General features: G+C 53.4%; 1 protein-coding gene across 4 annotated transcripts in view; it reads right to left on the bottom strand.

Annotated features, from left to right (window-relative positions):
- Positions 1–1,533: 1,533 nt before the first annotated feature.
- The window catches only part of GRIK5 (glutamate ionotropic receptor kainate type subunit 5), a 52,098-nt gene continuing 40,201 nt past the window's right edge, over positions 1,534–13,430 (bottom strand). For all 4 annotated transcript variants that reach the window (XM_025424823.3, XM_025424822.3, XM_049094620.1 and 1 more), the window contains 5 exons: positions 9,664–9,829; positions 8,229–8,454; positions 6,252–6,380; positions 6,035–6,156; positions 1,534–2,547 (listed from right to left, as the gene is read on the bottom strand). In XM_025424823.3, coding sequence (XP_025280608.1) covers positions 2,119–2,547; positions 6,035–6,156; positions 6,252–6,380; positions 8,229–8,454; positions 9,664–9,829 — 1,072 coding nt within the window. In that variant the 3' untranslated portion in view covers positions 1,534–2,118. The remainder of the gene's footprint in view (positions 2,548–6,034; positions 6,157–6,251; positions 6,381–8,228; positions 8,455–9,663; positions 9,830–13,430) is intronic.

Genomic DNA, 13,430 nt, shown 5'->3' with positions numbered 1-13,430 from the left:
TCTCGGAGATCAAGACCGGGGGATACTTGGAGCAGAAAGGGGGAGGGGTGGGGAGACTGGGAAATGGGGAGAAGACCCCACGGATCAGCAGCATGGTATGGGGACAGAGAGCTGGAGAGACCGGAAATGCCTGCAATCATTGCAATCATATTCTAGTCACCTCAACAGACCCAGAGTCTGGCCCAAGGGCAGAGACATTGATTAAAGTCTGTACAATAGATGTGGGGACAAGAGACCCTGACTCGAGCCCACCCCCACACCTGTCCCCGAGGGGGATGCACACACACAGCAAGGGCCGGAGACACAGGAGGGGCTGGGTGGAGACTGGGGGTGCTGTGTGTCGGGCGGGGTCTCCAGGAAGGGGCCCGCCCACGCACCTCCAAGGCAGGCGGGCCCAGGCGCCAGTCCCCGCCTGGCCGGTGCTGAACGGACAGCTCCCGGGCTCGGGCAGCCTGCCGGGGAGAGCCCAGCCTCTGGCTTTCCTCACCGCTGCGGCCCCCTCCCCTCTCCATCTAGTTTTCCTTGGCTTCTCATCTCTAGCCTCCCTCTCTAGTCCCACCTCCATCTCTGCTTCTCTCAGCCCCAGTTCCCGGGGGGTGGGGGGAGTGGGTCTCATAACTTCCCTGCTTCATCTGTCTCCCCGTCTGCCTCGGTAGTACCCTGTCCCCATCTCCATTCTATCTCTCCTAATCACGGTGGGTCTCCCTCTGTTTCTCCCCCCTCTTGGCTCCCTCTCTCTCTCCCTCCCTCTCTGCCCCCTCCTTGTTTCTCTCTTTCTCTCCCCGCCACCACTGCCCTATCTCTCTTCCTCTCTTCCCACCTCTCCATCTCTCCCCCTTCTACTCGGCCTCGTTATGGCTCTTGCTGTGTGACCTTCACGCGTCCTTTCTCAGCTGCAGTTTCCAGTGGAAACCTCCAGCGGGGCGGGGGAAGGCGGGGACGGAAAGCAGACCCACCCCTCTCCCCGCTCCACCAGCCCTTCAGCCACCCCCTCTCCACTGGGATTTCTCACTTCCTCTCTTGGGGGCTGGGGAGGCACACTTTCCACAGAAACACAGGGCCACAGTCACAGACAGTTGAAGATGGCCTCCTGGGTGTACACACACACACACACACACACACGCCCACGATGAAAAAGTCACCACATCACCCTGGCCCAAGCACACACTTGGCACTGTGTGGCCACTCCAGGCACCACCACACTAAGCAGTTCCCTCGCCCTCCCCGCCCCCAACCCCATCTGGTTTCTATCTTTCTGTGTCTCTGTTCCCTGGTGTCTCCGCCTCTCCAGATTCCTGCATTTTTCTCCATCTGTCTCAGGGTCTCAGTTGCAGCCTCCTTCTGTCCTGAGAGAAGGTCAGTGGAGAGGGGCCAGCTGCCAGGACCTGGGCTGACCTGCTGCCTGAGGGCAGGGCCCAAGGGTGGAGAGAGTCCAAGAGTGACCATCCAGTGTGTGGTTCTCAGCAGACTCCGTGGGGAGCCCAAGCCTTAATGCCCTCACATCCCCAGGAAATGAGACCCAGGTATCCCCAGTTTTGGGGTTTTGTTCTTTTTTTTATTCCAACAGGGACTGGGGTGTGGCAGCGGGAGGGATGGGGGCCCAACTGACCTCCTCCCTGGGGGGGGTCTCATAGAAATTCCGAGGTTTCTCCCCAAAAAAAAGAGAGAAAGAGAAGAGTTTAGGGGCGCCAGGGGACACCCATCCGCCCAGAGGCCCTCCCCTCCTCCAGAAGTGGGGAGGGCTGTGTCAAGTCTTGGGGAGCCTGAGCAGTTCCAGGATGGGGCTCTCCTCGCGGACTGCTTTCCGCTTCTGGAGGGGCCCCGCAGTCCCCGGCCCCTGAAGTCCTTGGTTCCTGCGCTCCTGTCCGCAGTCGGGGGCGGAGGGCAGGGTCCGCGGCACCCTCTGGCGAGTCCACTAGGGGGCGCAGGCAGGCTCCGGAGCCGGGCCTCGGACTTCACCGTGAGCCGAAGGCAAAATCGCGGCGTCCCGCGCACCGGGGCGCAAAGTCCCGTCCCTTGCCCCACTGGGGAAGCGGTGGCGGGGGGGGGGGCAGCCCGGGCCTGGGGCGGGCCCCGTCCCTGCGATCAGTCCGGCCGCCAGCCCGGCTCCGCCCGCAGTCACTCGTGCTCCGCCAGCTCGCGGGGGCCGGCGGGGCCGGGCCGCGGCCGGGGCGGGCTGGTGGCTTCGGCGGGGGCGCCAAGGCCACGCGGGGGCGCGCCGGCCCCGGACGCCCGCAGCGCCTGGATGCGCCGACACTCCTGGCAGACGCGCACGTGGGTGCAGGGCGTGGGGGCGGCGGGCCGTGCCCCGCCGGGCGGCCCCGGGTCGTCCAGGAGGCGCTGGGGCCCTCCGTGCGCGCCGCCCGCCTCCCCGCCCGCGCCGGCCGAGTAGAGCTTGCCGTTGCTGAGGCGCATCTCGCGGACCGCGCGCAGCGACAGCAGGGCCCGGCTCGGGCCGCCCGGGCGCCGGCGCCGGCGGGACCGCGACGTCTTGCGGCAAGACACCGCGTGCCGCAGCTCCTGCAGCATCTCCTGGCACACCGACACCTGTGGGCGGCGCGGGGCGGGGCGCGGTGGTCACCGGCCGGGGCGCCGCCGCCCCTCGCCTGGCTTCTGCGTCTCCCCTCCTCCTCTCCTTTCCCCTCTCATCCCCTGTTCCCCGCCCCCGTCTCACCTCTCCATTCCTCGGTCTCTCCGCTTCTCTCTCCCCTTCCGTTCCCAGGGTTTCTCCCCAAGTAGCCCTCACCTTCTGTCTAGGCTCCTCTCTCTCCCTTTCTTATCACTCTTAAGTCTCTGACCACCTCCTGCTTCTTTTCCATCTTTTACCTCTCATTCATGCTACCATTCCTGCAATACATTTCCTGAGCGCCTGCTGTATGCAGAGAACCAAACAGACACAAGTCCCTGCCCTCATGGAGGTTGGGTTCCAGCGTGCAGAGACAAAAACAAAAACAAAAAACAAAACTGTAAATGTAGGTAGCCTGTTAGCTGGTGATGAGTGGTTTGGAGAAAAATAAAACCGGGAAGAGAGGTGCAGGGAGTGATGCTGCATCTGCAGAAGGGAGGTCAGGGAACACTCATTGCGAGGAGGATCTTCAGTAAGACTGGATGCTGAGGGGCACCTGGATGTCTCAGTGATTGAACACCTGCCTTTGGCTCAGGTCGTGATCCCGGGGGTCGTGGGATCAAGTCCTGCATTGGGCTCCCCGCAGGGAGCCTGGTTCTCCCTATGTCTCTAATGAATAAATAAAATCATAAAAAAAAAAAAAAAAGACCGGAGCCTGGGAGGAAAGCAGGCGGATGCCGTAGCAGGTCAAAGGTGTGGGGGGAGAGGGGGACCTATAAGCAGGGCAGGGTGGCTGGAACCGAAGGGAGATACAGGGGGAATGGGAGATGCGGGGGGATGGAGAGAAGAGGAGGAATGCAGTCCCTAGGCTGTTGTAAGGGTTTGGTTCCCAGTCAGGTGGGAGGCACTGGAGAGTTTTAAGGAGAGGACTACTATACTTTCACAGGCTCTCTGGTGCCGTGTTAAGAAGAGACTAGGGAGGCCAAGGGCAAGCTGAGTGGCAGTGGCCGAGGAGCTGAGCAGGGGCTGGATCCTGGGTATTTTTCGAAGGTGGAGCCAACAGGACTGGCTGAGAGATCTGGGGGAGGACTGAGAGAGAGGGGAGAGTGAAGGGTAATCCCATCTTGGCCTGAGCAAACGAATGACTGTGCTGTCTGCTGCGTGGGCAGGAGCTCTGCACTGGCCACGTGATGTTCCGTGGGCTACCTGTCAGACATCCATGGGCAGATGTCGAGTACGGGGCTGAGTTTACAAACCCTAGGTCCAGGGAGAAGTCCCTGTGAGGGATGCACACTGGGGGGTTATGGCAGGCAACTCCAGGGTCCTGCCTTCCAGTGCCCCCCCCTCCAGTGTAGTCCCCTCTGTCTTTGTATCTGGGCTGCTGTGTGACCAACAGAATATGGCTAGTCAGCTAACTAGTCAGCTGACATTTTGGCTTCTGCTGGGTTCACCCTTGGATCACTCGCTCCGGGAAAAGTCAGCTGCCACGGTGTGAGGACACCCAAGCAGCCCTCTGGAGAGGTCCCGAGGCCTCCTGTCAACTGCCATTGGAGTGTGTATTCATCATGTTCTTTATTCTATCCTAGGATGTTCTGACATCTTAAAAACCTTGCTGGCCAGGTAGAGACTGGTCCTCCCAGAGCTAGACAACTCTTAGGGATAGCAGAGGGCTGGGAGCCCACCTTTCATGCAAATCAACCAATCCCAATACCTCTCCACCCCGCCACTTGATGTAACTCCCACACCCTAGCTGCTCTAAATCACCCAGGCCCAGATACACACAACTAGAGCCCACTGACATTACCCACACGAGCCAGTTCTAAGCTGCTCTCCCTGCCTGCCTTGCCTTCATGCAGAAACCCCAGTGAAGTCTGAGGCCTAGGCTTTTCCCCAGCTCCAGCTCCTGACAATCCTGATGCTTCCCCTGTGGCCCTGTGTGGTGTGGCATGACCCCTCCTGGGAAATGTAAGTAATAAAATATCTTCTCTCAGTGGCATTGGCCTCTCCGTGTCATCACTTAGTCACCTCTAGAAATCAAAATCCTACAAGTACATTTGGAGACAGCATGCCACCTTGGAAGTGGACCCTCTGACTCCAGGCAGTCTTTCAGCCAACAGCATGACCGGGACCTCACTAGAGACCCTGGCTGCCAGGGCCACCCAGCTAAGGTGCTCCCAGATTTATGACCCACGGGAACTGTAAGCTGACATAAGTGTGCTGCTTTAAGCTGCTAAATCTTAGGGTGTTATATAGTAATAAATAACTAATACAGGTTGTCAGCATAGCAGTGGTCTTACAAACCGTTTGGCTGGATGGGATCGCCAAAGGGGTGGAGAAAGCCAGAGGAGTCCAAGAAGGAGCCCTAGAGCCTCTTAACAAAGGACTGGCCACAGAAGAAGGAGCAAAGTGAGGCATGAGCATGGAACAGAGGGTTTTGAAGAAAGCAATCAGCTGTGCTGAAGCCTATCACTAGCTTACATGTGATGAGGCCTGACATTCCTGCAGTGGATTCTGGATGTGGGTCACGGGTGACGAGTGGCTTCAGTGCAGAGGTGAGGACAACAGCTGGATGGGAGTGTGCTCAAGAGTGAATGTAGGTGAGGACCTGAAGCAGCAGGGAGAAACACTTTCAAGTGTGTAAGGTTAGGGGAGAAGTGGAGTGGTGTCTGGGAGAGGAAGCGGGGTCAGGGAAATTTCTAGAAGATGGAGAAGATGACAGCAGGTTTGTATGCTGACGGCCTTGATCCAATAGAGGGGAGGAAACGGATGATTCGGGGATGGGGGGAAAACCATGGAAGGATGGAAAACCATGGAAGGATGTCCTTGGGGAGGGAAGAGAGGAGATGGGGGCACAGGGAAGGGCGCCTTAGCTGGGAGTATGCATGTTCCCTTGGAGTAACTGACTGGGTGGGTGGAGAAAGCAGGCAGGTGCCTAGATGTGGAGAGGTCTGCATGCTCTCCTCTGACTCCTATGCTTTCCTCAGAGACGTGGAAGCAAGGTCATGGGTCAAGGTGAGGAGGGGGATGGGCCCGGAGCTGGAGGAGAGAGGGGGGTGGGACGTGCAGGAGTGCAGGGGCACGTGTGGGTCCGGAGATGGAGGAGTGCCACTGGGCAGCAGCGAGGCCCCATGGAGCAGAGACCAGCCCCACTCGTTGCCTGCTCACCACCTCTCATTCCTCTTGCTTCACCCCCTGCCTCCCCACATCCTTCTCCCCTCCTTTCCCCTTCATCCTCATCTCTGTCCATGCCTGCTTCCCTCCTCTGGCCTTCCTCACACTCGCTCTCCTCTCCCTTCTGTTTGCACCTGCCTCTTCTTGGACCCCCTCTACCCCAGGGGTCTCTCAGGTCCCCTCCCTGCCCCTCACTGCCTCTGCTATTCCTCTAGGAAGGCTGTGCAGGTCACAACCTCCATGCCCCTCCGCCCTGGCACCCCACTTCTCCCCCACACCCTTCGCCAACCTCCTCACCTCTTCGGATTCTGCCGACCTCCGCGTGGACCATATGAATTCCATGACCGCCACGAAGACAGCAATGATGAGGCCACAGATGAGCACAACAAAAATGCCACCAATGTTCTCCATGCCCAAACCTGGGGGTCGAGGGGGAAAGCCAGGGGGTTGGGGCTGTGTGGGCACAGGGACCTCGGGGGGCTTTGGGAATGGCACGTTGTGTGGGGTAGCTGACCTTTAGCTCGATGGTCCTCCTCCTTGGGGCACCGGCCCCCCTCCCACCACTTGCGCTTCAGGATCTCCAGCCGGTTGTTCTCCTGAAGCTGCAGGATGGCCAAGGTGATCTCATCCCGGAATGGGGAGCCTGGACCAGACATACAAGGGAGTGGACTGGCCGCTGGGGCCCTGGAGCCCTGCCCACCCAAACCACAACTGCTCCCTCACCACGACACTTCCTTCTGCCTCCACCACATCCCCTGGGGCTTCTCTGTCCACCTTCAGGTCTGACCACTGCTTGCCACTCTCCTGTGACCAGCCTGAGCCAAGCCCCCACTATACCTCATGTCACATTTGTCACGGCCCCCTCCCTGCAGCTCTCCTCACCCCCCACCCAGGCTCTTCTTTATGGCAACCAGAGGGACAACTTCAGAAACACAGCCATAGATCTCGCCTCTCTCATGCTCACAATTCTCCAATGGTTTTCCAATGCAGAGAGAACCAAGGCCTTCCCTCAGACTAAAGGGCCTGCGTTCACTGACCCCGGCCACCTGGGGCTCTCAGCTCCAGCCACACCAGCCTCCTGGCTGTTCCTCCAGACACAATCCTACCATAGGACTTCTGCCTGGAAGGTTCCTTTCCCCACATCACTTGGGGCTCTACTCACATGGTACCTCAAAGGGTCTCCTCTGATCAGCCTCACTTAAAATGGCACCAAGCACCCCACTCCCTGTCAGTCTCTTCCCCTTAATTTACTTCAGAGCAGCTGTGACCCCCCGGTGTCACGATATAAAGCCACGTGTTTATTGTCTGCTTGCTGTCAGTGCCCCTAGTCAAGGGCAGGAGGCTGAAGGCTTGGCAGCTCCCTGCTGAGGCATTCTAGCATGCAGTGCAGTGCCTGGCACACAATAGGGCATCAGACAATCTGCCAAGTGAATGAATCTCCGGCCACATCTCTCCTCTGCGTGGCCTCAACCCCAGGCAACCTCTCCTCCCTACCCTCGGATCCTTGTCTTAAACCATCCTTAGGTCCCGAATACCCTACATGTGTCCTATCCTGGACTCATTTCTTCATTCACTAGGACACTTCTTAAGCATCTACCAGGGGCTAGGAACTAGGGACATGGGCGAGTAGAGTGTTTCGTATTTATCAGGCACCTACTATGCGCCAGACCCTTGGTTTACAGATGTTAATTCAAGTCCCTCATGATCCTGGTATTACTAAGTGTTACTGCTCCCCTCCCCCCCATTTTCTGGATGAGGCAGGTGACATTCTTGCCTAAGGTCAGGCACAGAGTCACAGAAGGAGCTGGAATTTGAATCCAGGTCAGTGTGACTCCAGAGCCTGGCCCCCAAAGCACCAGGCTACACGGCTTCCCCGGCACAGCACTGAGACAAAACACAAAGCTGCTAATATTTAGGGTAATTTGTCACACAGCAATAGAAAACTAACACAGCAGTGAGAAGTAGTGAGATGGATTTCAAAACCAAGATGTCAAGATGTAGTGATAAAGTTGGTGGGTTTTCAGCTCTGGGTCCTGGAAAAGCAAGTCTAAGTCCCCCTGGCAGATCCACCCACCTATCCCTCATACCTCCCTTTCTCCCTCCCTCCCATCCATCATCCCTATTCTGAGCACCTGTGTTGAGCCCAGCTGTGGGTTCCATGCAGAGAACATGAAGTACATAAAACCAGGTCTTCACCCTCAAGAGGGTCCTTGGGCCAAAGGGGAAGGTGGCAAGTGTCATGGCTCATAAGTACTGGGTTGTACGCAGTCTCACTGGGTTCCCCCAATGGCCATGCAGGGTTGGAACTGACTGTTGCCAGGCCCGTTTTTGCAGGCCTAGTGTGTTGGTTCAGGATGGTGACACATGCCCAAGGCCTTGCAGCCAGGAGGCCGCACATGACAGGGGGCGCCTGGCCCAGTCCCCAGCTCACATGGCCCTGTTTCAGATGCCCAGGGCTCCCTCGGCATTTCCCAGGCCCACCACTCCGTACCCAGTGGCATGCCGATGCCGTAGCCCTTGGTGTCGAGGAGGCCCCCGATCTGGGTGAGGTTGCAGTTGAGACGCCGGTGGTACTCGTTCATGGTGGACTCAAGCAGGAAAGCGTAGCGGGAGTTGAGAACACGGGCGATGCCTTCTTCTGTGCTCTTGACAAACACGCTGGGCTGCTTTGACTGCATGTAGTTCCACATACGCTGGTATGTCTGGTACCGCGAATTCTGGGGATAGGGGGGTGGCAAAAGGGGAAGTCAGGCATGCGGCAAGCATCTTTCCCCTGAGCCCTGTCCCCTGCCCTATAGGAAGTTTCTCTCAACCAGAGAGCAAGCAAGGAGACCAGAGGAAGACTAAAGAGCCAAAGTCAGAAGAGAAGAACAAGACAGACCACTCGAGGCCAGGTCCAAGTCATCCACACTCCCACCAGCCCAGCGAGATCCCTGAGGACTGGAGGCTTTGGAAGAAGGGACCACTGTCTGTTCTCCAGCCTGTCTTCTCTCTTCCACCCCTGGGCCTGGCTTGGCCTGACACCCAACCCTGTCTTCCCATCATTCCCAGGCCTTATGTGCAGAAGCTCAACCCCAAATTTACCAGGACCCACCTGGGTTGGGGAGACCTGTGTCTGTGCCAAATAGGACAGTTTACTTCCTTCAGATCCTGCAGGAACCTTCTGGGGAATGCCCCACCCCGCCACTACTTGCGACATGTGCCCTCCTTTGCTCTGAGGTCCAGACACTGTTCTTCCTATGTACCCCACAGGCTAGTTCCCAGGGCTCAGCAATCTCCCAAACCTACTTCTCTGGGCTCCCATCTGTGAACTGGTCCTGTGACCCACCTAGGACATCTGGGAGTTCACCCCTCCTCTCCGTGCTTTGACCAGTGGCCCCTCCCAGCTCCAGCCTCCCTTAAATCATTAGTCTACTCCCCACCTGCCCTGGAGGGAACCTCCAGCTCTAAATGGATCACCCCTGTTTGGTTACCATTCCTATCTCCCCACTTACAGGTTCCAATCTCAGCCCTATCCTAGCATTCAGGACCTCTACAGTCACGCAAACCTCCTTGCCAGGCTTGTTTTCCTTGTGATTCCTTCCCACCACCCCATTATACACAGTGACAAGCTCCTTTCACCCTAAAGGGCCTTGCCCTCCTCTCGGCTGGCCCATTTTCCTAAGTCTAACACTTCTAGCAGCTTCCCTAACCCCATTTGGCCCATCTAGCACTGATATAACATTAGATCCCACATCTCCTTTCTATTCCCTGGGTGAGAGTCTAGTTCCTCCAGCCAGACAGTAACACTCCCTGTGACACCATAAGAGTGTCTTCTGCTCCGCAGCCTCCCTGACTGTCATGACCCAGGAGGCCCTGTCCAGCCCCCACCCTGGGCATCTACACATGGTAGGGATACCAAGCCCAGGCAACTTCAAAGGCCCCACCTGAAAGAAGGTCATGGTGGAGCCAGCATGGATGGTGCCATACTCAATGTTGGTCTGGTCTGCCAGGTCGTCGGCTGACTCCACGGGCACCTCCATGCGCTGCACGGTGAGGAAGGCAGCCAGGTTGGCCGTGTAGGAGGAGATGATGATCAAGGTGAAGGCCCACCTGAGGGGTAGAAAGACTGAGCCACAGTCTGGAGCCATGCCTGCCACCTTCCCACTGTGGCCATGCACCCTGCTGGTGGTGCCCATCTCAACGATCTCAGCATTTGGAAGGCTCAGTGACTGCTGACTTGTGGGAAGGCTGGAAGCACAGATTTTGGAGCCAGACTCTCTGGGTTTAATACTGCTTCCAGAGACTTCCACTTCCAGATATAAGAGAATAATATATCCTGAACATACTGTCCCACTGTGAACAACTAGAAAACTGAACAGAATAGAGAAAACTATTTAAAGACACAGGACAATAGGCATCACAGGACTGTAATCCCTGAGGAAAAAAAAGCAATGAAGTGAGACTTATCATTGCCCAGGCTGCCTAGCTGAATTTAATTTATAGACTGCAATGCCAGGAAGGGAAGCCCAGTCTGGCAATCACACTGAGTTGCAGAGGTGGAGATCAGAGAGGCCAAGGTGGCTAGAATTTGTGGGACAGAGAAACCAAGAAGAGGGAGTGGCACAGAAAAAGAGGGTTCCAGAAATCTGCACAGAGCCCCCTCAAATCTTTGGCTGAATATTGATCCGTGCATGCATAGGGTCAAACTCCAAGAGGCCAGAGAAGAACTGCTTTCAAAGACAACAATTTTTAGGGTTCATACAGCGCTGGGAATCTTTTGAGCTCCTTCCAGTAGTGAGATCTCACTACTCTGAATACATGAGATATTCAGTAAAGACCCCCAAAGACAACCCATTACAAATAGAGTTAAGTCAGCCCTAGAATAAAGATTATGCTAGACCTGGCCCCAGTGAGCTGAAAAACAAGTCTGAAAAGGATCAAAATTACCCACAAGAATTTTAACTGCCTGTTAGAGAAAGTCTAAGACTCTTTAAAGTAACACATTCAACAATGTAAATGATGTAAAATTCAGTGTCTGCCATCCAGTAAAAAATTGCGAGATATACAAAGGTGCAAGAAACAGGGTACTGGGTGACACAGTTAACTGTCTAACTCTTGGTTTCAGCTCAGGTCTGATCTCAGGGTTGTGAGATTGAGCCCCGCATTAGGTTCTGTGCTCTGTGCAGAGTCTGCTTAAGATTCTCTTCCACCTCTGCCCTTCCCTCATGTGTGTGCCCACTGCTTGTGCATGCTCTCTCTCTCTCTCTCTCTCTCTCTAATCAATCAATCTTGGGGGGGAAAGGCAGCCAAAAGAGGGAAAACATGCATAACAAATCAAAATAAGAGTGACATCAGGGGTGCCTGGGTGGCTCAGTGGTTGAGCATCTGCCTTTGGCTCGGGACGTGATCCCGGGGTCCTGGGATCGAATCCCGTATCAGGCTCCCCACACGGAGCCTGCTTCTCCCCTTGCCTGTGTCTGCCTCTCTGTGTGTGTCTCTCATGAATAAATAAGTGAAATCCTTAAACAAACAAACAAAAAAAAGAGTGACAACAGACTTCTTGTCAGAAAGTGTAACAGGAGATAATGCAATAGGCTGCTGAAAAAGAAAAACAACCTGTCAATCTACTATTCTATATCCATCAAAAAGATCCTTCCAAGAAAACACACTAAAAATTTTCATACAAACAAAAGGTGAAAGAATTAATTGCTAACAGACCTACACTTCAAGAAATGTTATGGGGAGTGGTGCCTGGCTGGCTCAGTTGGAGGGGCGTGCAACTCTTGATCTTGGATTGTGGGTTCGAGCCCCATGTTGGGTGTAGAGATTACTTAAAAATAAAATATTTTTTTTAAAATAAAAGAAATGTTATAGGAAGTTCTTCAGGTAAAAGGAAAATAATACTAAATGGAAATTTGGATGTACACAAAGCACAGAAATAGTAGATGTGTGGGTATATATAAAAGACACATTCCTCATTTTAAAGATAGTTTTACTTTTTAAAAAAAAGATTTTATTTATTTTAAGATTTCTCTTTTTTTATTTTGAGAGAGAGAGAGAGAGAGAGAGGAAGCAAGCAAGAGAGAATGAGCAGAGTAAGGGGCAGAGGGAGAAGCAGACTCACCACTGAGCAGGGAGCCTAATGCAGGACTTAATCCCAGCACCCAACAGATCATGATCTGAGCTGAAGGCAGACACTTAACCAACTGAGCCATCCAGGCAACCCTAAAGATTTTATTTTTAAGTAATCTCTATACCCAATGTGGGGCTTAAACTCAACAAATCAAGAGTTGCATGCTCCACTGATTAAGCCAGTCAGGCACTCCAAAAAAATGTCTTTAAAGGACATTTATTGTTGGGGCACCTACGGCGCAGGTTGTGATCCCAGGGTCCTGGGATGGAGTCCTGTAACAGGCTTCCCACAGGGAGCCTGCTTCTCCCTATACTTATGTCTCTGCCTCTCTCTCTCTGTATCTGTCATGAATAAATAAATAAAATCTTTAAAGAAAAAGGACATTTATTGTTTAAGCAAACACACACACACATATAAACCTAATGTGTTGTGGGGTTCATAAGATAGAAGTAATACATATGATAAGAGTAGCTCGATGGATGGGAGGGAGGGACAGAAGTATATTGCTGTAAGTATTTTGTAATCAACTAAAGTTGCATATTGTAAACCCAGAGCAAGCAACTATTAAGAAAAATTTTAAAAGAAGTATGCTTAATGAAGCAGAATCATAAAAATCTCAATAAATCCAAAAGAAGGTAGAAGAGGGAAAAGGGAACCAAAAGAGATGGGACAGATTAAAAGCAAATAGTAAGTTGACAGATTTAAACCCAACCATAACAGTAATTGTGTTAAAGGTAAATGGTCTCAACCAGGGGTTGGCAAACGATGGCCCATGGGCCAAATCTGTCTTGCTATCTCTTTTTGCACAGCCCACAGGCTAAGAATGGTTTTCACATTTTTAAACGTTTAAAAAGAAATTCAAAGAAGAGCAATACTTCATGACAAATGACATATAAAATGCAAATTTTAGTGTCAGTGTCCATAAATAAAGTTTTATTGGAACATAGCCACACTCATTCATGTATGCATCATCTATGGCTGCTTTCACAATACAAGCAGAGCTGAGTAGTTGTGACAGTGACTGGATGGCCAGCAAAGCCTAACGTATTTACCATCTGGCCCAGTATGGAAAAAATTTGCCAGCCCATGCTCCAAGGCCTAAGTATGTGATGCCTATAAGAAACTTGCTTTAGATATAATGATCCAGGTAGGTCAGAAGCAAAGGAATAGAAAAAGATATGCTATACTAATATTAAGCATAAGAAAGCTGGGGTGGCTAGGGGCGCCTGGGGGGCTCAGTCCTCTGTGCAGGGTCTGCTTGAGATTCTCTTTCTGCCCCTTACCCGGCTAACACATACACTCTCTCAAATAAATCAATCTTAAAAAAAAAATAAAGAAAGCTGGAGTGGCTATATTAATATCAAATAAGGTAACTGCAGAACAGGCACGTTACCAGGAATAGAGAGGCATTAGATAATGACAAAGGGATCAATTCATCAAGACAACATAACAATCCTAAACATTTATGCCTCTAATTACAGAGCTTCAAAATTCATGAAGCAAAAACCCTTAGAACTGAAAAGAGAAATAGATATGATTTTTCCACAATTACAGGTAGAGCTTTACCCTCCTCTCAAT

The sequence above is a fragment of the Canis lupus genome, chromosome 1 (assembly GCF_003254725.2).
Source record: "Canis lupus dingo isolate Sandy chromosome 1, ASM325472v2, whole genome shotgun sequence".
Classification (NCBI taxonomy): domain Eukaryota; kingdom Metazoa; phylum Chordata; class Mammalia; order Carnivora; family Canidae; genus Canis; species Canis lupus.
Note: the sequence above shows the minus strand (reverse complement) of the source record. Positions and strands in the feature narration are given on the sequence as shown.